This window comes from Oncorhynchus clarkii, chromosome 5 (assembly GCF_045791955.1).
Source record: "Oncorhynchus clarkii lewisi isolate Uvic-CL-2024 chromosome 5, UVic_Ocla_1.0, whole genome shotgun sequence".
NCBI classification, from domain to species: domain Eukaryota; kingdom Metazoa; phylum Chordata; class Actinopteri; order Salmoniformes; family Salmonidae; genus Oncorhynchus; species Oncorhynchus clarkii.
This window is the reverse complement of record NC_092151.1, coordinates 59,094,942-59,111,357: the sequence shown is the minus strand read 5'-3', so window position 1 is coordinate 59,111,357 and position 16,416 is coordinate 59,094,942. Positions and strand designations below refer to the sequence as shown.

Sequence of the window (16,416 nt, the reverse complement as noted above, 5' to 3'; positions counted from 1 at the left end):
AGTTGTTCACCGCCGCCACGGTCAGAAAACTCAGGAGGTCAAGTCACACCACCGTTCACAGTCACTGAGTTCTCACAAATGCTTTGCATCTCTTTGAGATTCTGTCTAGCGAGCCATCGAAAGCATTTGTCGGGTTTTTCGCCAGTTACCTACCCAGAACTTGAACATTATTTGCTGATACAGAGATATAACCCAGAAAGCGGCATTCAGCAGCGTTTAGGTTTGGGTAAAGAAGAAAAACAGTGTGCGGTAAGCTCTTGGTGGGGTCTAAGCACCAGACTAGAGCAGGACAGCAGCAATCAACGAGGTTTAGGGGCCTCTAAAACACACAAAGCACATCACTTCACAGAGCTCCAGGTTGCAAACCACATACAAACCACGCAAATATGCTTTCATACCAAATCAATCAATTAATAGTTATTGTTCATCAAGAAGATACTCTCTCCACAGCACAATACTTTGTTATCAGAGTGTCTCAGATGTAGGATCTTAATTTGAGCCGGTGTGCTACAGCAGGATAATCATCCTGCAGCAACAGGAATTGCGAATTATTATGTGGATCATAATCATTGGACCTTTTTGTAGGGGTCGATACATTTCTCGCAAGGCAACATCAAGTCCGAGATTCCAAAGTGGAAAAACACAAAGTTCAGAAGCCTTTGTACTACGTTTTAAATGTCCTGCATTGCAGGAAAGTTCTCCTGCAACAGGGTGATGATCAAATGAAGATCCTACAACTGTATTGTCCCTTCCATCTTTCAAACCAAGCACCTGTAAGCAGGACCATTGGAAATTCCGACGCATTTTCAACAAGCTAAATATGGGAACTCACCCGCCTCATCTCAGAAAGAGCGGCCACCTCAGAGCCCACGGGAGTCATGTACCCAGACATACTCTGTGGATAGAGACAAGGGGATGAAGAGCTACTACTGAACACAAGAATGATTCCTAGCCATGAGACACACTGAGTGTCAATCCCAGACATTAACACACGATTAGATCTCCCTAAACTGTCATTTGTCTCAAAGTGTATGAACAGAAAGGAAGTTGTACTCTATATTTGCTCCCAACAATTGAACAGGTAAACCTGATAACCGCCGTCACAAAGTGGAAATACAAGCACTTTAAGGGTGTCTGCGCACGAAAATAGAAAGTGTGTGTGTGTGTGTGTGTTTTTCTACATTATCAGGACCAAAATGTTCCGACAAGGTAGAAAAACAATAATAATCCATGTTCTGTATTTGTTTGAATGTTAGGTTAGGCTTAATGGTTAGGGTTATAGGGTTAAGGTTAGTGTCAGGGGATTGTTTTTTTTTTATTAGGTTAAGGGAAAATAGGATTTGGAATGGAACTAAATGTTTACTCCCCAAAAAGTATTGAACATTCACATAAAAGGTGTGTGTGTGTGTGTGTTTGTGTGTGTGTGTGTGTGTGTGTTCTTGTACATGTGTGTGGTGCGTGTATGCGTACATGGGAGGGAGTGGTACACAGTGGCACGGGAGTGCCCCTCTCTGAAGGAGGGATCATGTCAGGGGTCAGGGCCTGAGGAGGGTCCATGCCTTTGCTGACTTTCTGCTGGATGAAGTGCATGGCCAGAGCAAACTGCTCCCGCGTCAGCTTCCCCATCTGCCTGGTGTCTGCCAGGGCCCTGGACACACAATAACAACAACATGAGTAATACAGTCAACTTCAGTCAGGGAATCAGGTGGCATCAGTCAGTCTCTCCTACCATATGTGTGCCAGTAGATTCTGGGGCAGCCCTGAGTGCATGAAGATGTCCTTGACTTCCATGCCGCTGACAAAGCCATCTACATCCAAGTCTGTCTTCAGGAAGATGTCATCATAGCGCCCTCTGTCTGTCACCGGGACTACCCAGTTCACTGAGTGCTGACGTTCACGGGGAGGGAAAGGACATATGTGAAAACACATTACACACTAACAAGTTAAGAGATTGCTTTGTCGCAAATCAAGATAGCTTGCTCAACGTATGTGTGTGTTTACCTGTGCAGATTTTAGAGAATGTTTGGGGGAGAGACTGCCGGCGCTGTTGAGGGAGTTCATGCTACCGTGGGAAGGGGTGGAGCGCAGGCTGTCCTTGGGGGGCGGGGGGCTGGCGGGCAACATGGGCACCATGCCAGGAAGGGAGCCCACCAATGACTTCTTTCTCTTGTTTGGAGGGATGAGAGAGGAGGGGAGAACAGAGGGGACCGGTTCCTTCTCCAAGGCCCGGTAGACCAGGTGCATGGCCTGGAGAACAGAAGGCAAAAGATGGGGATGGAAGTTACACTTATTACTAGTGATAAGAGGCGTTACGATCTCATACACAGGCAAACATTTGTTTATTCAGATCTATTCATTCCACAATTTACTGGCGTAAACCTTACCACCGCAAATTCATCTCGATCCAGATGTCCATCTTTATCAATGTCACTGAGATCCCAAACCTTTCCTAACACGTCCAGAGGTAGTTTTGAGTTGGTTAGAACTGGTTTTACTTTGTCACCAGAGAGGAGTCCACTGACTGGTGCAAGGCTTTCAAATATGCCGTCGAATTTACCCTTTTCTTCAGGCTGGAATAGGAAATGAACCAAAAATAACAATAAGCCATTGACAAGCAAAGGTAAACTCATGATTCTCCGAATTCTGTTCTGTGTTTTTGCACAATAAAATGCAATTTGTCTAATATACAAAAACTCATTTTAGTATGCTCTCATCAAACAAACACATGGTCCAGGGTGATTTCTACATGACTCACCCTCACAGCCCAGTGGGGTTCACTAGAGACGGATGATGTGCTGAGAGATGGGCTGCTAGTGTCCTTCTGTACCCCAACAACCAAAAAAACAACCTTCAACTTTAACACTTACTTCACAATCTCCCAACCAAACATATCAATCAAATCCAACGAAATGCTATTGGTCTCATACACATGTTCAGCAGATGTTATCGAGGGTGTAGCTAAATGCTTGTGTTCCTAGCATAAATCCCCTCATCATAAAACTATCATGAAACCTGTGTGTAGTGAGGATTGTACTCACAAATTTGGGGGGAGGGATAGTGAGGTTCAAACTCGAGAGGCTGACGTCTTGTCCGCTCTGTGCACAGGCCACCAACCGCAGAGCTACATAGAACCCCTATAAGAGAAGACGGGACAACGGCATTGTTTATGGGTGTACAAATAGCAGCTCAATTCCCCTCAAGGGTCCCAGTATCAAAGGCGTCGCACACATAGAGGAAATGATTCATTTTCTACCCGTTTGTCCAAGAACCCTTTCCCATCTGGGTCTGCCAAATCCCAGATCTGAGGGGAGACAAACACAAACAAGAGGATTAGGCCTAACTTAGAAAACATCAGGTAAAGCCTCAATATGCAATAATCATTAGGGAAAGTGTACAAAGGAAATAACAAGCAATCTGCATAAAATTCCCAGTGAACCAGCTGAGACGGGCTGCATAAATGTGGATCAAAGCAGAGCTAGTATGACAAACAAAAGGTAACAATACAACATCTGGATACAAACGGAGCTGAAACAACTGCACTCCCCAAAGCTTCTGATATATAAAAGACGTTGATCTGATCAGACCAGGCAATGACGTAAGATGTGGACATCTATTCCAGTAATATTCCTCTGGGGGTACTGAATGAAGCATGCACGCATGTATGTCGATGGTCGTATTACTCCTCGATGACATAGACAACTCTAATAAACATGATTTCCTGCTGGTCACTGTCGGCTGCTTTCAGAGCAGTTTATCAGTCTAAAGTGTCAGGGACTGTTCCCTTGGGTATGCCGCTGCCCAAAGCTTTCAGTGGCCAGCAGCACCACACAGTACCCACCTTTCCCAACGTGACATCAGGAAGACCCGATTTCTTCAGGAACAACGCAGCTTCCGTGGGCCCTACTCTCCCCGTGTTTCCTGGGTCCACCTTGCAAAAACCACACAGCAAATCAAACTGTTAACATGTTTCTATCCACACCTCCACTGTACTGTTGAATGTGTTTAGTGTTGTCTAATGCAGCCATTTAACAATAAAGAAGTTCAATTCTCCTCAATCTATGTTGATATGACTAGCCTATGTAATAACCAAACTATAAAACGTGTTTTACCTGTCTATAAAAGTTATCGTACACAGGGTTCCCACTTGACAGCTGATTGGGAAAAGGTTTTTCAGATTAGTCATATCATTTCAAATAGCTGCTGGAAACCATTGTCTTGAGTCAAATAGCGTGACACACCCCACAAAACCTATTACTGACATCTGGACTTCCCCTTTAAAAATCCACTTAAGGGTTTATCACAACCAAAAGCCAGAGAGGGATTTCCTGTCCCATGTCATCAAATATTAATGTCATCTAATAGGCTTTAAAACTTTTGAGTACCTTTTGAGGAGCTCTTTAAAGCATAATGTAACTTGTAAATTGGCAAAAAGCCTATCTTTGTCATTAGATGAAAAACTAGAAGCATCATGTAGCTAATGTGATTGAACCAAAATTGGTCCTCTGTGACTCCTGATGCAAACTCTTGAGATTGTGATTCCCAAAACTGGCTGAAACAACACATAGCTTGTGTTCTGAAAAACTATCTACAAGTTAGGACAATACATTGCGGCATCTTACTGAAGCAAAAAAACAGCCAATGTAGCCAGCACCGTAAGCACACAACCTGATCAGTCATCATCCATTATCACATAACCACGTTATACCCTAGCCATCTGGTTTCACTACTCACTAACGTTACACACCTATCGCCTTTCAGTACATTCTTATATAGCTACAATGGTATTACATGAACTGTTCGTGTGACTGTGTTATTACACTGATGCCCTAGTAGTCAGACCGTTTAGCTAGCTAGTTTTGTTTAGCACTACCGTTACAATACGTTGGTCTTTCCTGGTTGCATAACTCTTGCGCCTTTGTCTTGTGTCAAAATTGAAATGTTAATTAAACATTCCTATAATTATATTTCATCTAACGATCATTAGCTAGCTAGCTAACTTGTTCATTTTGCAAGCAAGCTAGCGGTAGCTAGCCCACTAGCCAGCTGGCTAGTCTACGGTACTATCTGCAAGCTTATCGTTACTGATAAGGCCTTGTCCCATCCAGCTAATACTGGTAGCAAGCTAGCTTAACACCCCCTTCTTCCTTTCAAATTAGATTAAAAGCACACCACTAAAAACTGCAGCTCATTCATCGGCATGCACAACAGCTTGACTGAATGTCCTCCGCATATTTACTTAATTCCTGTGACATTACCTGGGTGAGAGATGCGAGTGCAGCCATCTTCCCTGTTGCTGCGGGAACGCACACAGTACACCCTCCAGCTCGTAGACAACACCACCACCTAGTGGACACGCTTGCGACGTGCAAGGCCCTGATGAACGACGTGAATTAATTGACATGACAGTCTCATTCAATGTGTGGAAATTGTCATATTGTTTCCAGATACAAGGCCTTTTGTAATCAATGACACAATTTTAAAGCTCTGTAAAAAGCTATTTATTTGACATAACGCTGAAATAATAACCTTAAATAAACCTTCAAGTGGTGCATTTAAGTCTAAAACCCTTTTGCTTTATTGTAGTTTCAAAGAAAACAAAACAAAACTAAAAAACTAAAAGTTAGATGCTGAAATCATCACTCCTGTGGTTCCACAGCATGCCATAGCTCAGCTAGAGCCTCTGTTATAAACTCATGCAATTAACCAACCCTACATATCTCAGAGCAATAGTCTTCACATTAAAGTGCTTCCTTTTGCAAAAGCAGCAATCAACTCCATGTACAGTCAGAAACTCTGCTGGGTCAATCTTTCCCATCTACACACAAGAGAAAAATAAAAAGCCAAGGCCAGTTTTGTGGGATGTTTACTTGTTTTCTTTTGGCTTATAGGACTTCCAGAACTTACCTTCACTCTAGCACCTTTTATGAGATGGGTGTTTACTTTTGATAGGCAACATAAATCCTATAGCACTCATCTATGCAAAAACAAAAATACATATTGACTAACGATAGACCTTTGAAAGCTGTACATGACTTTGCACAAACAAACAATTACTCTTCAACAAAATGAGACAAACCATGAGGCATGAAAGAGCAATTACATGGTTAAAAAACTTGCAGCATGATTTCTTTTGATATAATACATTAAGGATCAGGGGCAATCAAAACACACACAAAAAAAAGTGTCCAGAGAGAGCAGAATCTTGTTATATGCTTAAAGTGATTATAAAATAATATTAAGGACATGGCTCGATTGACTTTCAGCTTTAACTAACCTTCAACTGTTGAGCAATGATATCGAAGAAAAAACAACAACTATGTGGCTAAAACTTCCTTTTGTAAAATCATTTGGTACCTTACAGTGAAACTACACTGGGGCACATCTGGAACCAAATCCAAATATTCCCTACCATCTACCATGTCTCATTTTACAGTGTTATAATATTTGAATACAATGACACATCAATCACAGAACATCCTTCTCTTCTACAAATAAATGTTTCCTTTGTAACAGTCAAATAAAGTGACAAAGCAACTCTCCAACATTAATAGGACACTTCACGGGCAAAATATCCCAGTTCCCTTTGTCTGACAAAGACAAACATATTGGAAAGGTTGGACAGTAATGATCAGCTGAGAGAAATAAGAAGCTTCTGCACATGTGCGGAATTCTCTACTTTACGTACAGTCTCCGCTCTACTCATAGAGAACAGGCTCTGCTCTGGTGAACGGGGCTTTATTACTAAAGTTAGATCAAAGCTGAATCAATGTCTGCAACATCACATAATGATAGTGTTCAACATAACAGGGCCAAATATAATAGCATAGTATAACGTTACTATAAGACAACAAAAAAACCACCTAATTCCGTATGAGATTTTAAGATGATTGTGTGAAGGGTCAGATTTTTCTCTCATGTGGCCAAAACACAAGTGTGCGCCACTTGGCATAATATTTGCTTTGATTGAAACTAAGCACTGTCTTCTCTAAAAGTCAATCACTGTACATAATTCTAAACAACACGGTATAAGAAGATCTAAATGCATATCCCCATGAAACTGATTGAGATCACAAGGTTGGTATGCAGATTCTGCATGGGCATTTCACCGGTAAAAATGAAAGAATTATCATTCACGATGGACAGTGAGAAATGTGAAGGGGGGGGGGGTTCTGTATTAAAAGAGCAGAGACTGTGAGTAGAGTAGAGAATCACACACATGCGCAGAAGCTTCGGGACCTTTAGCTGTCAGAACGGAGGGTCGAGAAATGTCGGATTCGCAGCCTCGGCCTAGAAAACAAACAACACATTTGAGATCCGTGGCCATTTTGCTGGTTTTGTCATTTTATCACAGGACACTCAAGTATATTTTCCCAGGAGATGAGGCTCACATTACAAATATGAATCAACCAGCTAATGTATGCTTGGCGTTTTATTTGCGAGGGGTTGAAAAACAATATATGGTGAGGGCAAGCTGCCCACTGTAACTCTATAGATGGATACGGCACAAGGAGCAGTAATAGCAGCAGTGAGAGAGAGAGAGAGAGAGAGAGAGAGAGAGAGAGAGAGAGAGAGAGAGAGAGAGAGAGAGAGAGAGAGAGAGAGAGAGAGAGAGAGAGAGAGAGAGAGAGAGAGAGAGACCACGGAGATCTAACACTCAGAATGGAGAAGGCCTAGCTGACAGTAACAACACATCACGTCTTTGTCCAATGAAAAGCATCCGGGAAGACCAGTCACTTTGGGTAACTTTTTCCACTCCTTCCTTCAAAAGCACATTCTGGAGCACTATTACTCATTCTCTAGCCCTCCATTCTTCCCCTTCATGCCAAGGCAGGCACGTTCACTCGTCATCAAATGTTTGTTGGAGCAGAAAATTGGCAGCTAGATTCTCGTTCTTCTCACATGCAAAATATGCTTGAATGACAAGTCCCTCTGGAAATCCCAAGGCTTTCAACTGTAAAGAAAACACATTGGCAACAGTCAGATCAGAAACACATAACCAATAACACACAGGGAGCATACCAATAGATAACGTAATATTTAATGAGTTAAATCATAATTAGTAACCATAAATACTCCTACCCTCTCGATGGCCTCCTTCTCTTGTGGGGTGACCTGGATGTAGTTAGTCTGTGGCGCCCCCTGGGCCTCAGCTCCCTCCTCTACCATCTCTCCTCCTTGAGGCTCATTCAGCATCTGCACAAACCTCTCCTGGTGCTGGGTAATTTGCTGCAAAGAAAGAACATCTCCCTACTAACCCTTATGAATAGAAATAGGATTTCCTTTTTAGTAGGCTAAAACAAAACAGAATCTAAACCACAGAATATCCCCAGCCTTCCATCAGTCCAGCTTGTGTCTGGAAAGCCAAGCTGATAAGCAGGGCTACGTGGATGGAGAGAGACAGCATGCAGACACTGGGATGTCCGGTCTCCCCACTAACCTGCAGCAATTGGGGGTTATCTCTGCCCAGCTGCTGGAGCAGGGCAGGAAGAAGAGTTGGATTCTGCTGGATGATCTGTCTCATCTGCTGGAACTGTGGCTGGTTCCTCAGGAACTCCAGAGGGTTCCCACCCCCAGTACCTCCACCAGTAAGCCCACCAGTTAGCCCACCAGTTAGCCCACCAGTCAGCCCACCAGACGAGGGGGGCTGCTGGGTTGAAGACACTGCGCCTGTTCCAAAACAAGAATGGGCACAAAGTTCAACAACTTATATGAAACAGAGTACTGAGCAGCCTAGGGCGGTAGATTGACGAGTGCTGCATTTTCCAAACTAAACTGACCAAGACACACCTCCAACAACACATAACACCAGACATAATTCTGCCTAAAAACAATGAAAACCTATATATGGTGCCTTCAGAAAGTATTCATACCCCTTGACTTATTTCCCCCAAAATTGTGTTACAGCCTGAATTCAAAATGGAGTACTTTTTGTTTTACCCATCTATGCATAATACCCCATAATGACAAAGTAAAAACATATTTTTAGACATTTATGCAAATGCATTGAAAATGAAATAGAGAAATATCTAACTTTGCATAAGTATTCACACCTCTGAGTCAATACGTTGTAGAATTACCTTTGGCAGCGGTTACAACTGTGAGTTTTTCTAGGTAAGTCTCTAAGCGCTTTCCACACCTAGATTGTGAAACATTTGCCCATTATTATTTTCAAAATTCTTCAAGCACTGTCAAATTGGTTGTTGATCATTGCTAGACAACCATTTTCAGGTTTTGCCATAGATTTTCAAGTTGATTTAAGTCAAAACTCAGCAACTCAGGAACATTCACTTTGTTATCGGTAAGCAACTCCAATGTAGATTTGGCCTTGTGTTTTAGGTTATTATGCTGCTTAAAGATGCATTCAACTCCCAGTGTATGGTGGAAAGCGGATCGAACCAGGTTTTCCTCTAGGATTTTACATGTGCTTAGCTCGATTCCATTTATTTTTTATCCTGAAAAACTCCCGAGTCCTTAACGATTACAAGCATACCCATAACATGATGCAGCCACCACTATGCTCTAAAATATGGAGTGGCTACTCAGTAATGTGTTGTTTTGGATTTGCCCCAAACAAAACACGTATTCAGGACAAAATGTTAATTGCTTAGCCAAATTTCTTGCAGTATTACTTTAGTGCCTTGTTTTGTAATTGCATGTTTTGTCATATTTATGTACTGTACAATCTTCCTTCTTTTTACTCTGTCAATTAGGTTAGATGTTGAACTGCCAGTCTGCATACTACAATGCCAGTTGCAAGGAGCTGCCAGTCGAAGGAGCTGCCAGGCTGCATAGAGCTGCCAGTTTTGCCAGTCCTTGCATCTGCAAGGAGCTTTGCATGTGTCTGCAGGATGTTTTAGCATGGAGCAGCCAGGGCCGCCAGTCAGTATGGAGCAGCCAGGGCCGCCAGTCAGTATGGAGCAGCCAGGGCCGCCAGTCAGCATGGAGCAGCCAGGGCCGCCAGTCAGCATGGAGCAGCCAGAGCAGCCAGTCAGCATGGAGCAGCCAGAGCTGCCAGTCAGCATGGAGCAGCCAGTCAGTCATGGAGCAGCCAGAGCTGCCAGTCAGCATGGAGCAGCCAGTCAGCATGGAGCAGCCAGTCAGCATGGAGCAGCCAGAGCAGCCAGTCAGCATGGAGCAGCCAGAGCTGCCAGTCAGCATAGAGCAGCCAGTATTGCCAGTCAGCATGGAGCAGCCAGTCAGCATGGAGCAGCCAGAGCTGCCAATCAACCAGACTCTTCCAGATCTACCAGACAACCAGACTCTTCCAGATCTGCCAACCAGACTCTTCCAGATCTGCCAGTACTGCCAGTCTACCAGACTCTTCCAGATCTGCCAGTCGACCAGACTCTTCCAGATCTGCCAGTCGACCAGACTCTTCCAGATCCGCCATCTTCCAGATCCGCCAGTCAGCCAGGATCTTCCAGATCCGCCAGTCAGCCAGGATCTTCCAGATCCGCCAGTCAGCCAGGATCTTCCAGATCCGCCAGTCAGCTCTGCCAGAACCGCCAGCCAGCCAGGATCTGCCGGATCCAACTACCTTGAGCTTCCTTCAGTGCTGAGCTTCCTCTCACTCTGTCAATTAGGTTAGATGTTGGAGTAACTACAATGTTTTCGATTGTTCCTGTCTATGTGTTTTCACCAGATAGGCTGTTTAGGTTTTCGTTACGTTCATTACCATCCTCAGTTTTCTCCTATCACAGCCATTAAACTCTGTAACTGTTTTAAAGTCACCATTGGCCTCGTGGTGAAATCCCTGAGTGTTTTCCTTCCTCTCCGGCAACTGAGTTAGGAAGGACACCTTTAACTTTGTAGTGACTGGGTGTATTGATACACCATCCAAAGTGTAATTAATAACTTCACCATACTCAAAGGGATATTCAATGTCTGCTTTTTTTTTTTTTTTTACCCATCTACCTATAGGTGCCCTTCCTGGCAAGGCATTGGAAAAACTCCCCGGTCTTTGTGGTTGAATCTTTGTTTGAAATTTGATTGAGAGACCTTATAGATAATGTGTGGGCTACAAAGATGAAGTAGTCAATCAAAAATCATGTTAAACACTATTATTGCACACAGAGTGAGTCCATCCAACTTATTTTGACTTGTGACTTGTTAAGCACATTTTTACTCCTGAGCTTATTTAAGTTTGCCACAACAAAGGCGATAAATACTTATTGACTCATGCCATTTCAACTTTTAATTTGTAATAAATTAGTAAACATAAAAAAAAATCGACCCCTTTTTCTCCCCAATTTTGTGGTATCCAATTGGTAGTTACAGTCCTGTCTCATCGCTGCAACTCCCGTACAGACTCGGGAAAGATAAAGGTCAAAAGCTGTGTGTCCTCCGAAACAGAACCCAACCACTGCTTCTTGACACAATGTCCACTTAACCCGGAAGCCAGCCGCACCAATGTTTCGGAGGAAAAACTGTACACCTGGCGACCGTGTCAGCGGGCACTGCACCCGGCCCAGCACAGGAGTAGCTAGACTAGACTAACAGTGAAATGCTTACTTGTAGCCTACAAACTGGAGACCATATTCATGAAAATGTTATGGGACAGACCTTTCTTTTTACATCATGCACGTCTCCGATCAAATAGTCTAAATTGTGCCCTATCAAAGAAAAATTGGGGGGGATTTGAACATTACTTTGCATGGTAGCCCTTTCCTGCAGTCAATGACCAAAAGCGCCCTCTTTGGTCTCATGGGTGGAATATTATTCATATTTTTCACAATTTTATAATTAATAAATATTTACTGTTTTTTACGACAAAGGTTTTGCTATATTTCAGTCTTCTGTGATGTATATAAAGTGTAATATCGGGATGCAAACTCAAAATGTAATACATTTCAACTCTATATCTGACATGGTACAGGTGTCTTCTTTTTTTAAGCCCATAACCATGTGTGTGAGGTGAATACTTTTGTTTCAAAGTCGATTTGTTTACGACTACCCAGAAACACTCTGTATGACCCTGATTTAACCCCCTGCAGTAAAAGGTTAACAAACACCACATCCTAAAAACAGATCAGGTCAAAATAAAATGGACAATATGGAATAAAATGAAGCTATTCACGACTGCTGTCCGAGAGTTTCACTCCGTGGGCTAAATTGTAACGAATCAGTAATTTCAATTGTAGGCCTATTCGTCAATTGTTTGACGAGCTGATCATAGCAAAGAAAATACTTATGCGTTTCCCTCTGTGTAAAGTGCAAAATAACTCCTGATAAACTTGGGTAGATCATATGCTGATCTTAAATAGACAAAGTCATGGGTTTTTATTAAGCCTTGATCAGGAATCAGGACTAGGAATCAGGACTAGGAATCAGGACTAGGAATCAGGACTAGGCTAAATAAATGAAATGCAACTGCCTGTTTTACAAACGGTACGACATGGATGAGCTTTCAGAAAATTGCATTGTGGGCCGACACCGTAAGCCTCACTATTCTATTTTTTGCGGGGAAAGGAGGGCATCACCTCTTTTGTATCGCCTAAGGCGGCAGAACAGCCAGGACACGGGCCTGGTAGTGTGTGTCCAGAGAAATTATTGGTTGGTATGAGAGCGACATAGGCCTGGTAAAAGAGCAACAGAAGAGTGTGTGTGGGGGGGGGGGGTCTCACTGGTGGCTGCTGGTGGGGGCTGGGCTATATCTGTGGCTGGATCAGAAGCTGGAGCAGAGGCTGGAGCAGAGGCTGGAGCAGAGGCTGGGGCAGGAACTGGGGCAGTGGGATTGAGGTTGGCCAGAACTCTGTGTTGGAGCGCTTCCACTGGCTGAAGGTCAGCCTCGGACGGAATCCCCTGGAGGATGTGGAGAGAAGAATTTATGATCCCTCAGGAAAATGAAGTAATACTAATGAAGTGCATTTATATTGCTCTTTTGCAAGTGATCAAAGAGCTCATTGTAAGGCACATAGACGGAAAAACATACCGTGAACTGTGTACAGCTTTGGGACTGAAAATCCTTTTGTATTATGTGTGCATACTGCTTTCAGATTGTCAGTAGAGTCTGGCACTGAGTTTTCGAATGTAACGTTGGAATTGTCTCCACTGCTTACAGGTAATACACTAATTTACCATTAAATCACTGATAGGATAGAAATTCACCATTAGCAGGTACTCCACGGCTCTGTCTGGGTTGTTGTAACTGGCTCGCAGCGCTGCAATAACCTGCTCCCTTTCATATCCCATAGACATGATTTCAGACACCAGATTCTCATACGCTTGTCCTGTCACTGGCTCGCAGCGAGAGAGGGGAATAGGATACAGGGTCATAAATCAACGGGAAGACGAAGCATGATATTGTGATGTGAAAGATTAGACTAGACTCTTCGCTACCCAGTATCGATGCTGCTTCTTCCAAGAGACTTAAGTCATCAACAAGGCTGTTGAGAGAAAAAACATTGATTAAAACAGACACCGTTATTAACAAAAAATATGGTAGCCATCCAAAATATGTTATCATATGTCAATACCTAGAGGAGGAGAGGGCTGGCGTAGTGGCGAGGGGCAGTTCGGGGTGCTCCCCGTGAGGCTTGTCCTCTGAGGGTGAGACAGGGACGGGGCATGTTGCTGCGGCAGGAGCTGGGGCTGCATTGGCCCCCAGAGCTTCAGGGGGAATAGAAGCAGGGGCTGGTGCAGGGGATGGGGGTGTGGAGGGCTCCACTGATTTTGTGGGGTTTGAGGCAGGGGCGGGTGTGGGTGTAGGGGAGAGGGTTGAGATCTCCATAGGGGCAGGAGAAGTAGAACAGGTAATGTCTGACAGGGACAGCCCAGAAACAACAGGAGGCGCAGGGGCGGGAGCAGGGCTAGAGGCTGGGGCTGGGGTTGCCTGAGGAGAAATCTGTGGAGGAGCTGGAGGTTTGGGCTGTAGGGAGACAACAGAAAGGACTGCCCAGAGATGACCACAGTGACGACAAACAACTATCTCATCTTTAGATAATACAAATGATAAACTCCTGCTTCTACTATCATTAACGCTGTAATGACAGTATTATTATCACATTAATGGCTGTCCTGTTTGTCCTTTATTCAAGTTTTACTATAAAGGAATCATTTCCATATTCTCCTCGCATATGAATGGTTACCAACCAATTCGTTAAAACAGTGTTGAAATCTTACCTTTGTAACCATGACAACCACAAAGTTTTTCTCGTCAATTTTGTAGTCTTTTAAAGGTATGTCATCATTCAAGATTTTGCCTATAATAACCCAACAAGAAGAACCTGTTAAAATAAATATATAGGCTACAACATTCCAGAGGTGTCGGATTGATAGTCAAGATTACTCCAACAATGCAGTTAGAGATAAAATGCCTCGCTTACCTGCATAGATGAGCTTTTGCCCTGCGGCTGGATAGCCAACCTTCCCTTTCTCAACCTCAATCTTCTCCTTCAGGGCTTTTACCTGCCAATAACAGAATGACAGAATGACAAGCTGTTAAACAGGACTAGAGATAGAGCCCATTTAGTTGTATCTCTATTGGGCAGGACATTCTGATCATCTCTCCGGAACGTAACATGGTGACACATGATATGTCTCATCTCAGTCATAAAGCAGAATCCTTGAGGATTATGGGATTTGGAGTGAAAAATTGTAATTCACATTCAGTCATTACTTCACCTTGTTGTGAGTTCGTTCGAGGAAGTATACAGATACACTTATAGACAGATGCATTTCAATCGATCTACATTCCCTTATGTAATAAGCCATTAATGTATTTTTAAAGTTGACACTCACTACACGAGTTAATGATACAGTAATAAACGTTCCCGTTTTAAAACGGAGCTGTGGAGTTGCTAACCACAGTGTTGTTGCCAGTAATGTAACCAGTCAATCAGCACTATAGGCCCAGAGAAAGAGTTTATAAAACAGATACCATAGCTTGTGCACAGTCATACTTAAGGCCTTTAGTGGGCACTTTCAGTACTACTATTTACATCTAAAGGTTACACTATAGCAGCGTTGCTCAATTCTGGTCCCGTGGACCCTCGGGGTATGCAGGCTTTTGTTCAAGACCTGTGCTACTGCTAACACACCCGATTAAACAAATCAGGGTCTTGCTAATCAGGTGTATGTAGCTACACCTTTTTACCAGGTGAGTTGACAGGGAAAGCATTCTCGTTGACAGCAGTACTATATAGTAGAACGCAACTCTTAAGGTAGAACCCTAGAGGTTACTGCTATGTGAGGTATTCTGGTAGTTGCCTTCTGAAAGGGGAAACATCACCTGTAAATTAAGCCAGGTATATAGAGCAGATGAATATGCAAAGCAGACTATGTGTTGACACTAGAAAAGTATTGAAAACAGCAATCAGTCATAATATGGTGTAATTATCTTCTTTTAAAAATTTAAAAATTGTAATAATCGATAGCCCACTAATAGGGTATGGCGTTATTTATATAGAGAACATGAATAGTTGTAATGTAGATGATATCAAATGCATATTTTTATTCATTATTACTATCATTATTATTCTAATATTATTATTATTAGTCTACTCATTTTCATTTACTGTTATTGCTAGAGGGGGGTAATTTAACAGCCTCTTTTATACAAAACACAAATTCGATGTAGGCCTAAAGTGTATAAACAAATACACACATTTGTCATAACAAATGTACAGAACGCCCCCCTCCACCCAATTCCTACAGTCCAGAAAAAGGGGTACACGAGCGCGCCTCCGTGGTACCTATACCAGGCTCGTAAAATCTTGCATCGTCATTCATGAGGATACAGCAAAGTAATCTCTTAAACGCAACGAAAATCGCGATTTGACACCAACACCCAACAGTTACAATGTGACATGAACAATGAAAACATGATATAAAATAGCACCCCCCTCTCCAGATTAGATCGCATTGGCCAAGGCCCTGGTTGCTCCAAGCCCCTCTCCCCCGGCCTCAAGCGTATTTACCAGAGTCACTAACTTCCACTACTCAGTACTCACGGTTAGTTCTGGATCTATTTCGATTTTAAACGTTTGCTGCTGAAGAGTCTTCAACGTTATGGACAACATCTTCAAGACGATTCCCGATAATTGCCAGGTGCTTCTATAACCGTGTTCACACCCGTTTCTGTACTGTTGCTTTTTCCACAGTAGCCTACCTAGTTCTGTGACTCAGCTATCTCGCTGTATTGGTTGTGTTGTAGTGTAGTCAGACGCCATCTACTTGCGGCCCGAGACAAGACATACTGCTAGGGGCTAGGGGGTATACTGTACCTTGTGGATCTAAATTAATCGATGGCACGTGCATGTGATGGTTTACCCAATATCAAATGCTGTCTAGTCCCACCTCTTAAAACAAAATGACTTAGTAAATTATTTTGGGGGATTTAAAAGAGCATTTAAAACATGACTGACATAAATATTAATTCATAAAAGTATTAGTCAAGGAATTGTAAACTTAGAATGG

At 43.0% G+C, this 16,416-nt stretch overlaps 2 protein-coding genes across 20 annotated transcripts in view; both read right to left on the bottom strand.

Annotated features, from left to right (window-relative positions):
• The window catches only part of LOC139409107 (epidermal growth factor receptor substrate 15-like 1), a 33,891-nt gene extending 28,503 nt beyond the window's left edge, over positions 1–5,388 (bottom strand). For 12 of the 19 annotated variants that reach the window (XM_071153808.1, XM_071153811.1, XM_071153810.1 and 9 more), the window contains exons 1-12: positions 5,256–5,388; positions 4,110–4,151; positions 3,839–3,928; positions 3,254–3,301; positions 3,039–3,134; positions 2,756–2,821; positions 2,385–2,570; positions 2,002–2,247; positions 1,730–1,887; positions 1,471–1,648; positions 833–895; positions 154–174 (exon numbers count right to left, since the gene is read on the bottom strand). In XM_071153808.1, coding sequence (XP_071009909.1) covers positions 154–174; positions 833–895; positions 1,471–1,648; positions 1,730–1,887; positions 2,002–2,247; positions 2,385–2,570; positions 2,756–2,821; positions 3,039–3,134; positions 3,254–3,301; positions 3,839–3,928; positions 4,110–4,151; positions 5,256–5,282 — 1,221 coding nt within the window. In that variant the 5' untranslated portion in view covers positions 5,283–5,388. The remainder of the gene's footprint in view (positions 1–153; positions 175–832; positions 896–1,470; positions 1,649–1,729; positions 1,888–2,001; positions 2,248–2,384; positions 2,571–2,755; positions 2,822–3,038; positions 3,135–3,253; positions 3,302–3,838; positions 3,929–4,109; positions 4,152–5,255) is intronic. The other 7 variants (XM_071153809.1, XM_071153813.1, XM_071153819.1 and 4 more) reach the window with 1 other exon arrangement.
• An 86-nt stretch (positions 5,389–5,474) lies between these two features.
• On the bottom strand, positions 5,475–16,280 carry LOC139409105 (RAD23 homolog A, nucleotide excision repair protein b). The gene is made up of 10 exons (XM_071153806.1): positions 15,951–16,280; positions 14,325–14,406; positions 14,122–14,201; positions 13,476–13,867; positions 13,339–13,385; positions 13,108–13,235; positions 12,624–12,801; positions 8,438–8,667; positions 8,080–8,226; positions 5,475–7,951 (listed from the first exon to the last, which is right to left on the bottom strand). Exons 1-10 carry the CDS (start codon positions 16,017–16,019, stop codon positions 7,838–7,840), a joined length of 1,467 nt encoding a protein of 488 aa, XP_071009907.1. The 5' UTR covers positions 16,020–16,280; the 3' UTR covers positions 5,475–7,837.
• Positions 16,281–16,416: the final 136 nt, after the last annotated feature.

Excerpts from the sequence above, each read along its gene's own strand:
- LOC139409105 (XM_071153806.1), bottom strand. The coding sequence starts at position 16,019 with ATGTTGTCCATAACGTTGAAGACTCTTCAGCAGCAAACGTTTAAAATC. Across the intron at positions 14,407-15,950 it reads AAATAGATCCAGAACTAACC|GTAAAAGCCCTGAAGGAGAA; the intron begins GTGAGTACTGAG and ends TGTTATTGGCAG. Across the intron at positions 13,868-14,121 it reads TGGTTGTCATGGTTACAAAG|CCCAAACCTCCAGCTCCTCC; the intron begins GTAAGATTTCAA and ends GTCTCCCTACAG.